This window comes from Parasteatoda tepidariorum, chromosome 4, assembly GCF_982258835.1.
Source record: "Parasteatoda tepidariorum strain Cologne lab strain chromosome 4, Ptep-v5.0, whole genome shotgun sequence".
Classification (NCBI taxonomy): Eukaryota; Metazoa; Arthropoda; class Arachnida; order Araneae; family Theridiidae; genus Parasteatoda; species Parasteatoda tepidariorum.
This window is the reverse complement of record NC_141758.1, coordinates 34,191,811-34,212,360: the sequence shown is the minus strand read 5'-3', so window position 1 is coordinate 34,212,360 and position 20,550 is coordinate 34,191,811. Positions and strand designations below refer to the sequence as shown.

The 20,550-nt window shown below is 29.9% G+C and overlaps 1 protein-coding gene across 2 annotated transcripts in view; it reads left to right on the top strand.

Annotated features, from left to right (window-relative positions):
- The window catches only part of LOC147810877 (prolyl 4-hydroxylase subunit alpha-1-like), a 79,861-nt gene that overhangs the window by 33,690 nt on the left and 25,621 nt on the right, over positions 1-20,550 (top strand). For both annotated transcript variants that reach the window (XM_087160902.1, XM_087160903.1), the window contains exons 4-6: positions 2,277-2,441; positions 5,295-5,467; positions 8,075-8,126. In XM_087160902.1, coding sequence (XP_087017028.1) covers positions 2,277-2,441; positions 5,295-5,467; positions 8,075-8,126 — 390 coding nt within the window. The remainder of the gene's footprint in view (positions 1-2,276; positions 2,442-5,294; positions 5,468-8,074; positions 8,127-20,550) is intronic.

Here is a 20,550-nt window from a genome sequence, read left to right as displayed (position 1 = left end):
AACATTTTGGGTTTAGAGTTATCGGGACTGCTAATTTGTGTCTTCTTGTGATTAAAAAACTTTATTTGTTGCCATTAGCTTTAATTTACACATTGCTACACCAGTCTTCGATATTAGTGATACTATTTCGTAATTTTTGTCCAGCAGGATACAGCTTTCCTGATTGGCATAAAAGGGCTGTATCGTCTACATTCTATGCCGCTATTTCATCAGTGCTAACATCTCTAGGGAAATCACGTGTATAAATGAGATGGAGAATAGAGTGAGGGAAAAAGATTTTTCGGAGTAGAAACAATATATGTGACATATCTGTGAAACAATATCTGTGAAACAGTGACAGTAGCAGTAAAATTTGATATAGTGAAATTTCTCACAGTGAAAGTATTAGTTAAATTTGTTACAGTGTGAAAATGTTGTTGAAATTAGAAACGTCATAATCATTAGAAAGAAGACAAAGAAGTTTGCGTTCAGCTTCGCAACGTATTGACCAAGGTAATCAATACAAGAATATTTGAACTTGTGGACTTCTCACTGTTTCGGTGGGAGATTGAATATTTAGAGCGGTAGTAAATTTATGCTTTGCTATTTTATTCTTGATTAATTAAATTAAATTTTACATTGATTTCAATTCCCATTAAGGGTAAACATTTAAATCAAATCTATAAAACTTGCCGAGTAATAGACATGATTGAAGTTCAGTGAAAATCTAAGTATAAGCATATTTTGTACTTCGCTAACCGTCTATTTTCCGCGCAGAGCGAGCTTTATTAGGATTTAGTAATTAACAATGTTCTAAATGAACGGTTCAGCTTTTGTGGTTTTCTTTAGAATTTAGCTTCGCTTATGGCCAGTCACAAAAAATGCTTATATCAGAAATCAAATACTGAAAAAATGTGAATACTTTGTACTGCTACCTACTACTTTCAACCTCTTCGAGACGGACGAGTCATATATGCATTCTCAAGGTGTCGATAATCAGGGTTAAATAGATAAAACTGGTATCCGAACTATTTTTATTGCAGTTTATTTGTGGCCAGGGTAATAATAGCATACCTGCCAACTTTTATTCCTTTCAAGGATGATTTTCCCCAGTGGTACTAAATTTAAATTTAAAATACAATTTTAGGCAGTAGCATTCGCTGTATTTTGAACAAGCTTATGCGGATTACTGCATTCGTTCGTTCGTTGTTGTAGAACTGGGCATCTGAGGCCTAAATGGTCCTTTTCCCATTCATCTTGAAATATCCCATGACGGGAACATACATAGGAAAGATGTGATGTAGGCTCGGAATAAAACCTGAAATGAGATAAAAATTAAAGAAAGGAATCATGTGAGGTGTGGCAGGCATATTAAAATATATGCTTACTTTTTTTAAAAATAGTGGTGGAATAAAAGTATTATAAATTAAGTTTATAAATGCAAGGAATATATAGAAAGCATATATTTTACTACCACTTTCAATATAGAAATAAAATTTTACGCTAAATGCGTAAAAGTTGGCAGGTATGTAATAGTTTTCTTTATTTTATTCACCACAATTTAGTTCGAATTAAAAATTTTATAGTTACTCTTTTAACAAATAAGGATTGGATGATGTGTTAGATATAAAACGAAAGCACAAATAAGTCTGCCAAATTAACTATGCCCAAACTTAACCGGTTAACGCCCAGCGTCATATATATAGGGCAGTTCCTTTTTTCAAAGACATTCATTGCGGTGGGAAACTTTTTTCAGTATTTTCAATCTGGGTGAGTTAAAAGATTCTCAGATACCACAATGATTTAGTTATTTCTGATTATATCTAGAATTATAAGGAACAAGTATTCTTTGATCCATCAATGACTGTTTGTATGCACTAACAGTAGAAAAACCAATTAATTTCGATAATATATTATACCACTTTTTCCACAAAACCACTTTTTGTATCATTTCAATAAATAAATTCGGGACAAAACGGGTTAAGCTACCGCTTTTTTTTTTTTTTTTTTTACTATCCGGATACTGATTCCTTACGAATACAATTAGGACTCGCCTGTCCCGAAAAGGTCAAAATACCTAGACTTTGGAACCTAATATATCTATATAACATTAAATGACAGTAAGTAATTAATAATTCTAGGATTTTATTTCAAAATTAAGAATGCAGTACATTATAAATTAAATTTTTTGTAAAATGCGTTGCAGGTGTTGTGTTAATTTAAGATTTTAAGTGGATTTTTTTATTAAAGCTGCGAAATTTTTTTCATTGTTTCTTATATTTTTTAATTAATTTCAGAGGTGATTCAAAATATAACAAATGAAGTGATAGCTTTTCCGAATAAAGAAGATTTGTCTGGAGCCGCTGCAGCCTTAATCCGACTCCAAGAAATTTATCTACTAGACGCTGCTACACTTGCTGGAGGACACATAAAAGGAACAATTCCATCCAGTAATCTTACAGGTGAGAATTTAATAAAAATTCTAAAGTAATATGAATTATCATTATTTCAGTTCAAACACTCTGAGCTTTCGATTTTTATTATTAAAATTGCTCTGCACTAAGCAGAATGCGGGTTATAAGATGATAATTATTATTTAGTCAAAATTTTATTTCAATTTATTTATTATACGAAAGTCTTTAAAGATAAAAATGCCCTTGTTTTGGATTCTTAATTTTGATTTGTTTTTAACACGTTGAATACCACGCTAATTTTACATGGCTTGCCTGTCTAGACACAACGGTTAATAACTACAAACTAAAATTTGCAAACATTGGACAGATTTTGCTAGTTTTTCAAAAGGTTTAGCATGACGTATCTGAAAGATGTGGTGAATCATATAGTCCTACGAATTGTTTAGAAATAATGGTGGATAAAAATCTATTAAATTGAATTCATTAAAGCAAGAATCACAATTAATAAACTACCACTTGAAAATATTTATCCGCTGTCTGGAGCAAGTTGGCATCCCTGTGTATATAATTAAAACTATTTTTGTGTGTTCTATATTGCATTAATTTCTTCAAATCATTTTAGTAGCGATAATAATACAAAAAAAAAAATTTACTCGAATTATGTGTTTCTAATAATCTTGGCTTCACCGGTCACCCCAGTAGTGCTACGAACAAACTCAGTGTCGGTGACCCTAAGGCTCCTATACTATCAGAGCTGACCTATCAAGCAATTTTGGAGCAAACATGTTCGCAAGTTAACGTTATTTTAGTATTCGTTATGTTATTACAGAGATGCCAACTGCTGCGGACACGCCAAACTAATTTAAAAAACGGTAAATAACTACAAAATAAATTTTGCAAGTAGTTGACAATATTTGCTTGCTTTTAAAAATGTTAAGCATGTTGTAAGTACTGCAAAGTGGTGAATTATATAAGCCTACGCATTGTTTAGAAATAGTGGTGGATTAAAATCTACTAAATCGAACTTAAGAAACCAAGAATTACAATTAATAAACTACCACTTGAAAATATTTATTCGATGTGCTTATGTTAGCTCGTTGCTCCAACAATAAATGATAAGTCGGCCTGTCTAATTCAGGGGCTCTAGGTGACCCCTATGGCATTCAACGTGTTAAAGAATACTTCAATTCTATTTCTATAAATATCTTTTACATACTGTACTTTAATTTATTCATTCGATATTTCTTAATTTCATTGTTAATGATTGGATCCAGGACTCAGTCTTGATGGATTGAGTGGGTGACCTCAAATATGGTAATTCTTTCGTACAGACAATATTTTAAATTACGAAATCAGACACGAAAACGTACTTTTTCTGAATAAACATACCCTTTTTTCGATTGATTTGAACTTTTTAAAAATACGACTTTTTTAATCTTCAATTTCGCAGGAAACATTCAACCGTTTTCGCTCAAATTTTGTAATTTGCCTTTTAAAACTACATTCTTTAGAAGTCATTACTTTGAACTTCTGATATAGCATGATGGTTGTATTTTGTTCATTCACTTGCCTTAATGAGGTTATGAAAAAGAAATATTGTGCAAGTTATCACTCCTAAAGTTTTTTTTTTTATCTGAAGAAAATTTCTATGTTCGAGATCATTTCATTAAAAGTGAAATATAAGTATGTCTTAAGGGGTTTTATTTAAAGAAGGCAACATTACTCAAAATTTATGCTTTGCTATATTATTGGTGCATCGCTGCCTAGTTAGCCATGCATTCCTTTGGATGGGGCACTGTTGCTTTTCAGATTTAAGTTCTGTCAAAGTTAATGAAAAGTTTAATTTTGAGCGTTTTTCTGCCCTAAAAATCTTAGCAAAGCAATAGCAGCTCAATAATCTCTTTAAGAACTACGAAATTTTTACGATTAGGACAAGTACCGTGACCCAGGAATTTCCTGAGTTATCGACACTTTCAGTAGAAATAGTCATTCGATCATTTTAAAAATAGTGAAATCCGCTTTGTTCTATTTAGCTTATCTCAAAGCGTCATCGTCGCTCAAAAACACTACCCATACTAACTTGTAAATAAAAGTATCTACTAACAGATGGAAAATAAAAATTATTGGGTCCTTGTGTCTCATTTTTAAGAAAAAAACCCTCCCAAGTTGCATATAAAAGCTATATTATAAATCGCATTACTCCTCTTTTTTGAGATTATGAAGATGAATCATTATAATAAATATCAAAATATATTAATTGCTGGAAATTAAAAAAATATAGAAATTTTTTTAATAAAAGGAACACTAGTGTCCCATCTGCATCAAAGGTAATGAAATTTTCTGTTACCATTTTGCTCAAAAAAGGCTTAAAATAAGGCTCGACGCAACCTTTAATGCACGGGCTTGTTGACTTCAAAAACTACTTACAAAACAATCTAAAAGACTTAAATCACGCAATCTAGGGATTCTAATCACGACCAGAAACTAGAGAATATACAACCAGGAACTGTTTCTCTTAGTAATTGGTTTGCTTCATGGGCTTTCAACAATTAAAAACGCGTTGTTCTAAATTTGAGTGCTGCATTTTTGCTAACCCTAAATTGTCAGCCGTCTAACTGTTTACTTTTTCTGGTTGTCAACATTAAATAATTAATTTTCGATTTAAATTAAATTTCGAGTAAATTTTTTCTCACCCTTCATACGATAATTTGGTCTTGATACTAGTGGTCAACTTACATGAGTGGTTAACTTGACAGTTTTCTCTGTATAACAACTTTATTAAAAGTGAATTTTCAATTATTCCGAAAATAAGTGAATCACCAAAAACATTTCTTGACATCCTAAATTCGAAATTATTTTTGTTACTTACTTATTAATTCTTTTTATTTTTGCTTATCACAGCTGGAGACTGCTTTGAGCTCGGGAAACACGCCTATTCACAGGCAAATTGGAACCGTTCTATCCTGTGGATGGAAGAATCATTGCTGCGGCTGGAATTGGAAGAGAACCTTCAACCGATAAAAACTGCCGATAAAGCTGACATTTATGAATACATGGCTTTTTCGCATTTTTCTGTTAGTACTCTTCCATTTCCTTTATTTTTATACCCTGGTTATAAGCGATTTGAGCTTTGTAGAAGTAATCTTACTTAGGCTATGCATTTTACAAAAGTTGTTTACAATGAACATTTTCTGGTGCAGTACTGCCATCACCTCCTACATCAGAAAGTCTCCACTCGGTTTCTTATAAGTAGTCTGCGCAGATTGTTTAAAAAGCGAACCACTTGTGCGCATAAACCCAAATTCTATTTCAAAAGTTTCGTTCGTTCGTTGTAGTGGAACTGGGCGTCTGAGGCCTTACGGCTCTTTTCTCATTTATCCTGAAATTAAACTAGGAAACATACATGACAAAATTAAAGTTTGGGGAGCAAAATGGAGCTCTTGAGAGAAGAGTATTTTAAAAGTCATCATCATCGAAATATATCTAGGCGCCTGGGGCCGTTAGCGGCCTTTTTCCTATTCGTCTTGTATTGTTGTCTGTAAGGTGGTTCTTTCTGGTAATTGGAATAAAAGGAAATTAAATATTTTGTATTTCAGTTAAAATTACGTCACTACAAAAATGAACTGCATTTTAAAAGTACTTGAGAGAAATTTATCATATATATTTGAGAATTGAATCTGCAGTGGTTGACAAATAAATAAAACAAACCAATAAAATTCATAAATTAAACTAATTTTTAGACATATATTTGCTACTGCTTTCTAATTTTTAACCCCTTGGGGACGGGTGATTCAGAAAAGCATTCGTACAAAATCGGGATCAGGACGTAATTAAATAAAAAACGGTATCTTAAATGTAGTCGTTTCTAATTTGACAGACTTACTTTGCTTTTACTTTAATTATTGTTAGTTTAATCATATATATAATCAATGTTAATTCTAAGTTTAACTAAACAGTTTTATTTTGAGCAAAGTAATGGTGAATTAAATAAATCAAGCAATTATAACTCTGCCCACAAATAAACTGCTAAAGAATTACTTTGATTACCAGTTTTATCTTTTTACCCTGATTGATACAGTTTTATGCTGGCACGTATTTGTGACAGTCGGCCCGAAAGGGTTAATAGATTTTATGTTAAATGGTTCTTTAACTAATTGGTCTAACTTCATAGTGGTCTGATCGGACTACCTACAAAAGACCGTGTGGAGGCGTTGGTATTGCCCGTCTGGTAACACTAATTCAACAAATGTTACAATCCACTAGAAATGTAAAACCAATTGCTTTTTAAACTTTTAGTAACCATTATTCTTTTAGATTACGGCCCCAGGCGCCCAGATAAGTATTGATGATGATGATGATGGTTCTTTTAGCTTACAACATAAACTCCATGAAGTGGAAATTTGGTGCGCAAAATGGAGAATCAAGCTTCATCCTGATAAGAGCAATTTAATCATCAACTGCTCCTCTTTTTGAAAATTATTTTATTAAATTATAGAGTAATAAACTATCATATTTTCAAGTTTAATTTTATAAACTTTTAAAAGCTCAGTGGCGAAAGACAACCATTGTTGCTCATCAAAGTTAAGTCAAGGCCAATTGCCCCTAGAAAAGGAAAATAGAGCTCCAATAAGATTTTGTCTTTATATCCCACATTAAAGCCTTAGGGCCTTTACCAAATACTTGAAAAAGTATGCAGTCATCCAAGATGATGCCTGCCCAGATAATTATACAACCGTTCCTATAATGCTTTAACTTCCGGATACTGATATGTCGACAGCGAGTCTTATATTAACGCGTTAGCGCCGGGGTAACCCACCGGTGGGTCACGCCAGATTGTCTTATCTTGGCAGAGCACCGAAGTAAAAACTAGTAACAAATAAATTTCATTTTTTAGTTTTTTCCCGAGAATAATAAAAATCTATAACTACCAATTGTTTTTAACGGATGCAGTTTTTATATTGAATTGCTTCTTTGTCGTGATAAATTACATCGACACCATTACAGGCGCCCTCGGGCACTTTGTGTACTACTCCAGTTCAAGTTTTTCGTGATAAATTTCCTTGCAGTGAATTGTTATTGTTGAGAATAGATTAACTCCTCCCGAATATTATCTAATATTGAAATAGTTCTTCTACTAGTATTTTATCTTTTCCCGTACCAGTATTTTCACTTTTTTCGGCGTGAACGTGTTAACCGCTTAACGCCCAGCGTCATATATTTAGGACAGTTCCTTTTTTCAAAGACATTCATTGTGGTGGAAAACTTTTTTCACTATTTTCATTTATCTGGGGGAAATAAAAGACTCTCAGATACCACATTGATATAGGTATTTCTGATTAGATCTAGAATTATAAGGAGCAAGTACTTTTTGATCTATCAAAGACTTTTTGAATGCTCTAACTATAGAAAAAAAATTAATATCGATAATATATTTTACCACTTTTTGTATCATTTCAATATATATATTCGGGACAAAACGGGTTAAAGTATGAAACATTTGAAGTTGGTATTTGCTGCCTGTTTTTCACTACCTTAATTTTTTTGTTGCTTGGAAGAGTTTTTACTACATTTTACATACTTGGAATGACTTTTGAACAAATTATATGTTTATAAAGTTATCTAAACGAATTAACATAGTTGTTTAAAAAACCTTTTAATTGAGAATGAATTTTTATTTGCAGTTAGACAACATCAATGCTGCTGCCGAGTTTACAGAAAAGTTAATCCAGGTCGGTAAGTATGACACAAACTTGGTTCTTTATATATATATTAGAGATGGGTCGAAAGTAACGTAACAGTGACTTGTCACAGTGACTGGAGCAGTCACTGTGACAGCCTGTTCCAACCAAAAAGTTGTCACAGTGACTGCTCCAGTCACTGTGACAAGTCACTGTTACTGTCACTGTGACAAAAATCACTGCTACTGTGACTGTGACAGATTTCACTGCTACTGTCACAGTGACAAATTTCACTGCTACTTTCACTGTGACAAATTTCACTGCTACTGTCACTGTGACGATTATCACTGCTACTCTAGCTGTTCCAAATGCCACAGGAATTTTCACTGCTCCAAGAAACATACTGAAATACCAGTGAATAATGCCGGTCGATGTTCCAGCTTCATATCGTACCCTGCAAATGAAAGTATTTTCGTTGCTTCTAAATTCAAGCTGCTCCACTCTGAGAAATATTGCTGTTAGTTTTGATCAAATATCATAACTCTATTCAGTCTCTATTTCAGTTTGAAAAAAAAGAAATAAAAAAAAAGCCATGATTTCTATTTTTATTTTGATAATTTTTATTTTGATAATTTGTATAATTTACCATTAGATAAATTGTTTGATAAGAATAAAATCTTCAAAATAATCTTAATGCAATATTATATATTTAAATAAGATATAATTCGAATATATTATATATTCGTATATATTCAAATAGTTTATATTCATACTTGAAATTTAAAACAAAATAAAATTTTTATTGATTTTCCTTCTTTAAGTGGAACTGATTTTTTTGTCATAAATATCAATTATGCAGCATATAAAAACGCAAAATTAAGCAAAGTATGTTCGATATATGTTGATATGATATATATTCGAAGAAACTGATATGTTTTAAGACTTGGATTTTTTACATCAGGTTTTCAGACACTGCAAACATTTTTATTTATATCTTGAGGTAAGAAAAGAATGAAAAATTTTATCTCCCCCCTCCCCTTTAATCGAAAAGTTAGTACAAGTTACTACATATCAGTGATGATTTATGAGTACAGATTTCAAAAAAAAATATCTATTATTATTTAAAAGCATGTATTAGCTTTTTAATATTTTGTAAGCAACTTCTCATTGAGAAATAAAGTGTATAGTGGGTACAATTCCGCGCTTGTGAGTAGGGGTCTCAGGTTCGATGCCACGCGAAAGAATGTATTAATTTTAAATATTTATTTGCAGATTTATACCTATCATAATTTTGCGGCTAATATTTTCTATTAAATTTATTCAAGCTACATAATACAGTCGTTATCAGTTGTATATATAAAATTCAAATTTCAATATTTTTTTTATAAATAATTTTATGAATTTTTAAAAATAAATTATAAAATGTCAGGTTTAAGAAACTCTTTAATGGGAAAAAAAGTTTGTTTAACATTAAATATAATTTCCAAAATTCTGCCAATAGATGTGAGTAGTTAGTTAATTTCTAGGTAATTTTGATCATAACATATTTTGTTTTCATTTAAATTGTTGTAATTCAACTGGGAGAGAAAGACTGATGACATTTTCTTCTTATCTTAATTTTTGTTTAATTTAAGAACTGTAAAAAAATCGTGAAGAGGATAAAGACCGCTATCAATAAATGTCAAATCAAAAAATAAAACTAACCTCTTTGAATACAACTAAGTAAATTTAAGCTTAATCAATATAAATGTAAATATAGACCATAGATGGCGCTACGACACTGCCAAACTAAAATTGTTATTCACATTATGTATACGTAAACTTTGGCGATTGATGGCGTTGAGACATTTCTTCAACAGGATTTTTGCCATCATAAAGAATTATATATTTAAACATGTTTTTTTTTTTAAGTATGGTTTAAACATATTTTTAAACATGGTTTGCCTGTTTACATGACCTACATGAAAGTTAGTGTTTTAAACAGGCAAACAATTTAAGAAAAAAATGCATGAAAAAATAAACGAAACTATGTAAATAAATAATAGAAATTTAAATTTATTGCTTAGCTCTATTTATGAAATTGATATTATTTTCCTTTATTTTCGTAAATATTATTTTGTAAAATTTATTACTTTGTAGAAGCGAAAATGAGCTCGAGATTTCTTTAAAGAATTCTTCCCTTACAGATTTTCTATAAGAGTATTTTAAAAAAGTGGAATATACACACACACACACGCATATATATATATATATATATATATATATATATATATATATATATATATATATATATATATTACTTATTATTATTTCCTTTTTAATTTTTATATACACATTTACAAATTTTTAAATAAAGTAATTTTCCCATTATAAAACTTCCAGATTTGTAACGCTCTAAAAATTTATTCATATTTTGCAAAGCTTGAAGGAAAAAATTAATTGAAATTATTTTTGTGTAATAATTTATTTTTAAAATACTTTCTTATCTATCGCCTTACCTTCAGATAGCAGCTCCATTTATGCGTATGATATGAATTTTTATAGTATTACATATAAAACTATGCGTAACCATTGCAATATATATTTCAAATCTGTCATTATTTAATAAAAATTAAAAATAATAAATTTGTATTTAAAAAACATTTCAAATTTCGAGTTTTAAATTTCTTTTAAGTTTCATGATTTTAGGAAGTTTACGGGTACTTAGATTTATTTAATTCGAACAATTATGTTCGTAGTTTGATTACATATTCATATTTTTAAATATTGTGAATACATTTCTTACTATAATGATTTTAAATTTGAAAAAATTTTAAAATGAGCGTGCAAAAAATATTTATATGCCATTTACAACGCACAACGATTTGTTTTCAATTTATATACAAGGCATTATTAATTCAATTAATTTGCTTGAATTGTTATAATTTTATAAGTAGTGAAAATCGTCTAATATTGAGTTAATCGTGATAGAATAAATTAACTTGTAATTAAGTATTTTAATCAGAAATCATGCAGCTAATTTTTTATAAAATTAATACTTTAGACTAATTGTAATTTGTTATGGCATTTAAACTCGCCTATCATTTCGAAGCTGATTAATCTATAACAATAACCAGGATTCAATCGAACGCCTGCATTCATTCCTGAATACATTCATTTAAATTAGAAGTACCGGTAAGGCAATCATCCGTGTAAAATTCTTCCATAACAACATTCGATGCCAAAGGAAAATCCTTCTCTTCATCCTTTGCTAATTGTTGAAGAGTCTTCTGTGCCAAGTAAGGAGCACATGCTGTGCCATACGTAACGGTTTTAAGTCTGTAGGACTCAGTAGGCTCACTTTCGTGATTTTTCCAGAGTATTTTTAGAAATTTGGGTTGTGAAGGTAGTATTTCGATTTGTCTAAACATTTTCTCAATATCTGCGGTGAAGGCATAGATGTGTTTTCTAAATCGTAGCATAATAGAGAACAGTTCATCTTGTATCACTCCTCCCTTGCATAACAAATCATTCAAGGAACAGCCATTTGTAGTTTTGGCGCTTGCATCAAACACTACTCTAAGTTTAGTAGTTTTGCTATCTGGTTTTAAGACACCATGATGAGGAAGGAAATATCCATAACTGTCATCAAAATCAGAATTGTCTGCTATCCTTTCCATACGGTTCAAAAGTTCATATTCCTTTAAAAACGAAACATACTATTCTTTCATTGTAGGATTACTTGACAAACGTTTCCATAATTGATTAAGTCTTTTTTCAGCAATTTGTTTTGAATCTCCCAACGGTATGTTGTTTTCATTAATATCCTTCCTAAATGGCATCTGAACTACATATTTCCCATTAGTTTTTCGATAAAACGAGTTTTCAAAAAGTTCGTTGCAATAATTTAATTCTGAACTGACGGGAGTTTTTGTTTCGTTTACATTTTCATTTTCCCAAAAGGAAGTTAACGCCTTATCAAGATTTTCGGTTTTAACAAGTAAAAAACACGAATCGTTAATTTTCTCTAAATTAGAATTTAAGTTGTTCGCAACTCCCGATACAACATGACCAGAAAACGTTTCAATTAATATTAATTGGGAATCTTTAATTTTAATTTTATTCGTACCCAATAGTTCGAAGAATAATTCTGCTCCTAAAAGAGCATCAATTCGTTTTGGTTTATTCCAATTATTATCGGCAAGTTTTATTTTTTCAGATAAACTTAAATTCGATATGTTTACAAATGTGGGTGGAAGAACCGCAATTTTTGGAACTATTAACAAGTCCAAATAATAAGATTTATTATTTTCTTCATTTGTTAACTCGGTACGAACAAATGATTTAGCTGTAATGCACGAGTCATTAACACCAGAAATCGGAACATTTGCTTTTTGTTTCTTTAAACCCAATAAATTAGCAGCACTACTGCTTATTAAATTTGAACTTGAACAGCTATCTAAAGTGGCTATTAATGGTCTAAATATTCCCTGCCCATCTTTAATATAAACAACCGCCGTGTTTAAAATCACGCAATTAGCATTTTCGTTTTTATTCGTAAACAAAGTGTTCGAAGGAGTGAAAGGAGGGGAGAGGGGTGACAAGATGTCTGTCTCCCTTTTCTCTTCTACTGCTGTATCAAATGTAAATGACTCATTTCTCATATTTTCATGAAGTAAAGAATGATGATTTTTGCTTTTACAAAAGCAAGTGTATTTAGACATGCAAGGATTAGGAAAGTGCTTATTTAAGCATGAAAAACACAAAAAATGAGTTTTTACTATTTCAATTCGCTGATTTACACTCATTAGTTTGAATTTATCGCATTTATAAAGTTTATGGCTTTCCCTACAACCTAATAAGCATGGGTTATTCAATTTCGATTTAATTAAATACATTTTCTCTGTATTTGGCCTTGAACTAAAATGGGGCTTCTTTCTTTCCTCTTTAATATTAAGGCCTTGCATAATTCTAGAACGTTCTTCCAAAAAACTTAGAAAATAGTCTAGTTTGGGTATTTCGTTTTTCGACAATTCGTCTTTAGGCCATCTTCAATTATGACAGAACGTTTCATTAGTATGAACGTGGTGTTAAAAAATAAAGCATAATATGAACATAATTATGGTTACGAAATGTTTATATATTTTCCGCATTTAGTTATTTTTGATAAGTTAACAAATAATAAATATTTTTATTTATAATTGTTTCATTGTTGCAATGTTAAAAAAAAAATTCTTTTTATGTACATATGCTTAAATAAGAAATAAAATAATGAGGTACAAATTAGTGAAAACTTTATAAAATGGTTTCGTTATTTATTTATTTTAAAAAGTTGTTATACATTTTCCATTTTCAATAAAAAAGGTTGTAAAGGAAATCAAATTTCCATTTTAAATAAGTGATTAGGTTTTCGTGACTGGCGTAGTATACCTGCAGGCAGAATCCAAAAAATTATAATCGGCCGTATTTTGGTAAAATGATTTTTAAGAAAAATATACTTATTGTTTCCTTTTTATCTTGATTCCATTTTTATCCTGTTTAGTTCAAGATGAATCCGTTCCCTATGGGACTCTGGATACATCACTTTTAGGAACTCCTTACATTCAAGAAATATTTAAAAAAAACTCAAATCGAAATAATTAATTCTGAAACCATTTCATAATATTTTATATATAATTAAATACTTGATTTTGAGAAAATTAATTTTTAAAATAATAAAACTAAAAGTTTTTAAATAAATAAATCCCATTTCATATCCATTCAATATTTAAATTCTCAATTTAATATATTTTCCCTCTTCATCATCAGGATTTTCATATAAGTTATTATGTTTATAATTGTTTAATTGAAAAAAATAAATCGAAAAAGGTAACAGCAGCACTTTTAAAAATGTATTTCAATAAGAAAAATAATTTCTCAGGGTGAATAATTCATGAAAAACTATTATATACAGATAACTGAATATACAATTATATCAAAATTTGTCACAACCATTAAATGAATGAAATTTACAATGCTCAACTGGCAACACTTCTGTGAAAAAGACATAAATAATTGCTTTACAATATATCTTATTATTTATTTCTATAATATTCGTTAAAAAGTTATTGAAATTTTCAGTAATTTTTTTTTAAATAATAAGATTAAAAAAAAGAAATTCCGTTCTCGCCTATTTTGTAGAGAGAAAGTCTAATATCGATATAAAAGCCATGGCAACGAAAAGAGCCAAAATATAAATTCAGTTAAGTTTTGGTGCTTTTAACGCTTTGGTGATAATTCGCTTTTGAAGTATTTTCTTTGTTTTTCTTATCCTTTTTTCGTTTTGAACTCTAGGGTATTCGTCTATAAAACTCTAGTAGAGTTCAATTATTTCTCATAGATTCTTAATCACACATCTATGCATGCCTAAGAAACACATTGATAAATTGTAATTTACTGCAATAAATATAAATAATAATTGCATAAAGCAGTTCAATTTTTTATTACATTAGAAAAATTAAAACAGTGCTTATTTTTCCTTTCTGAACAGCAAAATATCAAAGAAAATATTTAGTGGCGCCATCTGTTGGCTCTTATAACAGATCCTGGAGTACGAAATTAATGCTCCCAGCTGAGGATAAAATAAACGCAAAATTATGGAAATATCTAAATTCCCCATCATAACAACAAAATTAAATAAATTTTCGTTTTCATACCATGCATTCTTTTCTTTTATAAAGGAAAAAAATTTCATAAAATTTTGAAAAGCTATGAAGAATGTCATTAATACGGTGATATTTTTTGTTTGACAACACTACTAAAAATTTACTTGTGATTAAGTTTGCATTTTACTGTACATTTAATGAAGAAATCAGAATTCTATAACATAAAGTATAGAATTAATGTCATCATTCATCGTTTTTAAATGATCAACTACAAAAAATTTTAGATTAGATTTTCACTGTAATATCATTATGAAAATATTAGTAACGCGAAGAATTATGAGTTTTTATTTAATATCTCATCTGTTGGCTCTTATAACAGATCCTGGAGTACGAAATTAATGCTCCCAGCTGAGGATAAAATAAACGCAAAATTATGGAAATATCTAAATTCCCCATCATAACAACAAAATTAAATAAATTTTCGTTTTCATACCATGCATTCTTTTCTTTTATAAAGGAAAAAAATTTCATAAAATTTTGAAAAGCTATGAAGAATGTCATTAATACGGTGATATTTTTTGTTTGACAACACTACTAAAAATTTACTTGTGATTAAGTTTGCATTTTACTGTACATTTAATGAAGAAATCAGAATTCTATAACATAAAGTATAGAATTAATGTCATCATTCATCGTTTTTAAATGATCAACTACAAAAAATTTTAGATTAGATTTTCACTGTAATATCATTATGAAAATATTAGTAACGCGAAGAATTATGAGTTTTTATTTAATATCTTATCTGAGATAAAAGCTTTGCTTTTGTTATTTTAACATTTTACAAGAATTAAATAAGGTCACATATTGGTTAGTAAAAATCATACTACTATATTGCGTACTACGATATACATTGTTTATTAAAAATCATCACTTTCCATAAAAGACTCCTCAGTATAAAGATGAGTTATTTTAATTAATTACATTAAAAAAAGATGATATAGATTAATTTTACTGAAAACTAATTATATTGATTAATTTTGCAACAAAAATATTATATCGATTAAATTAACTAATAACTAATCATATAGATTATTAATAAAAATATTTAATCGATTAATTTTTACAAAGTTTTGATATACGAAAACGATTAATCGATATAAGATATCGATTAATTATATATCGAAATAATAACAGTCACTGCTATTTGTCACTGTTACTTTTGGATCCCAGTAGCAGAAGTAACAGTGACTGAAAAGTAGCAGTTTTGACCATCTCTAATATATATATATATCATACCTGCCAACTCTTCCGGATTTTCCGGAAGATTTTATTTTCATATTTAAAGTGGTAGTAAGTATACACTATTTCTTCTTTTATGAACTTAATTTTTAGATGATTTTGATCACCACTATTCTTACAAAAATTAAGCACATATATTAATATGCGTTACTATCATGGTTGTTAACTTAAGGTTTCTCAAATACAACGTATTTGTTTGCTTAAAATTGAAGTTTTATTTCCATTTTAATACCACTGGGAAAAATGATAATTGAAGGGTTTAAAAGTTGACAGGTATGATATATATATATATATATATATATATATATATATATATATATATATATATATATATATATATATATATATATATATATATATATATATATATATATATATATATATATATATATATTTGTTTTTTTTTTTTCAGTCGTTTAACATTAGCACCTCTTTAGGTAAATGAACTGAAATTAACCCTCGCTCACTTTCGGAATGTTTTTCACACAGCACAAAGCTATTGGTAAAATTATTTTGATTGAAGTTACAGTGGTGTCGAGGTAACCATGAGAGGTTTTCCTCTTAGTGTGGAATTAGTGCTAATTGCTATTCTTCAAAAAGTGCAGTGAGAGCTATACAAAATTAATTGGGACTGAACTGTATAAAATTACCGCATGAAGGAACAGAGAAACCTTTTTCTAATATTTAATCATTTAAATTGTGTGCTGTCGTTAATTTCATCTGCTCCACACGGGACTTTTTCTTATGTTAATTTAGTCACAGTAAGTTAATTAACCCTTTCTAACGTCGTGGTAAATATACTTACCAGCAGTTTTTAAAGTCCATGTTAACTTTTCTACCATTTTGATTTAGGTTTCCATTTGTTAATAACTTCAGCTTTCTTACAGTGCGTTTGAATAAAAGTGGCAGCTTTATTTTAGCATAAGAAAACGTATCGAAGTTATAAAATGTGTAATTCCTTCTGAAGTTTATAGCATTTATAAAATTTATTTTATAAATAAAGAAAAATAAACATCAATAAGTTCCTAATTGGTCGTGGTAAACATACTTACCACCAAAAAAAAGAAATGGCATTAAAAATTAAATTAATTTTTTATAAACTTAATGAGTTTTTCTTTTCATATATCAATTACTATTCTTATGTGAATTTCAATTCCAAAAAATCTTTTATCTACCTTTACTAGAAACAGATGCCCACTGAAAGGTTAATAAGTTAAAATTTAATAAGTAAGTTAATAAATTAATTAGGATAAGTTAATTAATGATCACTGATACAAGATCTTATCAGCAAAATAGATTAATTTTGATCTACTCGCTCAATAAAATAAAATAAGAAACATTAATTTTTTCAAATTTAAATTTCTCAGACGGGGTCAATTGATTTTAAAATTGAGAATCATTTTAGAAAGGCATCTCAATTGGACATAGAAAGTTTTAAAAATTTATAGCTACCATCTGGTTCCGTGTGATTCATTAGTATTATTTCAAGTTGAATTTAAATACGTTTCAAAAATCCTTTATTCTACTGTTTCAAGATTTTTTCGGTTTTGTTTACTTTCAGTATTTAATATTTAGACAATTGTGAGTAAAAATATTGAATTAGAAATGTGAGTTTTTTTTATAGATTTTTGTTATAAAAAAAATTTTGAAATTGTAAAAGGTACTGTAAAAAAAGCGTAAAATAAACACTAGTTGTGTGAAACTTTGTTACTTTACATAAAGAAAAGGATCAACTTTTTAGTTAATTAATTTAGCCAATTTTGTGTTTGATAAGAGATATTGTCAAAGTATATAAACTTGAATATTAGCTATACACTTAGTTTTATCAATTCAGTGATTGATTTCAGTTATTACCTTAGATAGGCAATTTAACCTTACTGATTCAAGCAGTTAAGTCAGCCTTGTGCTTGAATACATACGTAACCTTAAATACGACTATGTCATTAATTGTAAATCAACGATTCAATTAGTTATTACTGGTACTAGATTTCATCTGGAGTGAATCAATAGGGGTTAGACAAAAATGTAAAGACACTTCTGCACTAATTTTATAGAAACAATTTTTGTTTTAGCAGCAAATGTTCAGGAGGATTTCACATGGCAAAACTATTGGCTCTATTTGAAAAATCATCTTTGAAGCTTTTAACACGTTCACGCCAGGTGTTGCGCCTGAAAGCGGGGCGGAAAAGAGAAAATACTGGTAGAAGAACTATTTCAATATTAGATAATATTCGGGAGGAGTTAACAATAACAATTCACTGTAGGGAAATTAATTACGGAAGCAACTCAATATAAAAATTGCATCCGTTAAAAACAATTGGTAGTTATAGATTTTTATTATTCCCGGAAAAAAACTAAAAAATGAAATTTATTTGTTACCAGTTTTTACTCCGGTACGCCGCCCGATGAGACAATCTACAGAGATGCCAACTTGCTCCGGACAGCAAATATATATTTCAAAGTTGTAGTTTATCAATTGTGATTCTTGGTTTAATAAATTCAATTTAGTAGATTTTTATCCACCACTATTTCTAAATAATTCGCAGGCTTATATAACTCACCACGTTATAATTTATATGTCATGATACACCTTTTGAAAAGCAAGTAAAAAGTGCCAAATATTTGCAAAATTTACTTTGTAAATATTTACCGTTTTTTTTAATTATTTTGGCATGTCCGGAGCAGTTGGCATCTCTGAATCTAGCGTGATCCACCGGTACGTCACCCCGGCGTGAACGTGTTAAGAGCTTTAGACCTTTTTTCTGATGCAAAATTTGTATCAACAAAAATATATAACGAAAGGAAGTTAATTACTTTTTTCATACAACTATAATTGATAAAGCATTCTATTATAACTATTACAACCCTAGACATCAATACTAAATTTTATTTTTGCATTAAATCTTGTACCTAATCAGAGATGATAACTGCTCCAGACACGCCAAAATAGTTTTTAAAAAAACGGTAAATAGCTACAAAATAAATTTTGCAAATATTTGACTATTTTTGCTTGCTTTTTAAAAGGTATAGCATGTCATAACTACTAAAAAGTGCTGATTTATATAAACCTACGAATTATTTAGAAACAGTGGTGGATAAAAATCTACTAAACTGAATTTAGTAAACCAAGAATCACAATTGATAAACTACCACTTTAAAATCTATATTTCTTGTCCTGTGCAAGTTGGCATCTCTGTCTAATCTTATACATTCAAACTTAATTCTTATTTTAATAAATTTGTCTTAAAATTAATTTGACTACAGTTCCAATTTAATAATTTAAGTGTATTTATTGAAGATTTATTGCCTGTCGATATTTTCTTCCATAACTGTCAACTACAAATTGTACCCAGTATTTCATTTTTGTATGTAAAGTGGTAATTAGTCTTATACATTTCTCATTAATTCTTGAATTTAATTTAATATGATTTTGCACTAAGTACTAATAATTATAAATCAATATTACATTTAATAGCAAGTTATAGTAACGAAAATGAGTGCAAGCCATAGTAATTGAGAAAAAGTTAATTTTATCTACAATTGCAGTTCAGTTAGTCTTTCACAACTACTTGAGAAAGACTTTCTCAGAAAGAGTATAAGTTAGCAGGTTTACGTTCTTCCAAGAGTAGGTTAACACTTTACCGACCGGTAGCGGTTCGAACATACTATGCCCTTTCACCGCCCGTTCAGCTGCAGATCGTCCGAGACACCGGCTCGGTTTCGGCCTAGACTGACGCGCGGACTTCACCACTAAATATCAAAAATTACAAATATGATATAAAATGCAACGTTAAATAATCAATATACTGGTTACTGTATTAAAAAGTAGGCGTAACTATCTTTCTTTAACTAATCTTACAAAATATTTTGCTACCACTTTATTAGAACTTTTCCAGAAAGCGGAGCAGTTGGCATCCCTGCCTTCATATCGATGAAAAAATCCCGACTTTCCTCGCAGGAAAATCTAGTCGCACCCAGCTGCACGATGAAAAATCCCGACTCTTTTCGCAGGAAAATCTGGTCGCACCCAGCTGCACTCGAGAAAACGACAGCTGAATTTTTTTCAGGGCATGCTGAATTGGTGGAAAACGTAGTCACCACAGATCGGTCAAAAGTCGATTAATCGACGACCGGTCGGTAAGCGCTGGGGAGCAAACGCTGAATAATCTACGGCCGGTCGGTATACGATGAGAACAAAACGTCGATTAATCGACGACCGGTCGGTAAGCGCTGGGGAGCAAACGTCGAATAATCGACGGCCGGTCGGTATACGATGAGAACAAAACGTCGATTAATCGACGGCCGGTCGGTAAAGTGTTAAGTATAAATGAAAAGTCTGCTTGCTGCGTCAATTCAAATTTCATTTTAGTAACAATAACAGCTTCTTTGAAGAGCGTATAAGCTGGCAAGTATGTCTACAGAATGATTTCAAAATTTTTGGTTTTCTTAACACGTTGAGCGCAGCGTCAGCCCTCGGTGGCTGACACTGGACTTTCCAATTAGGCCGCGTCAACCACCGGTGGCTGACACTGAAATTACATTTAGGCTGCGTCAACC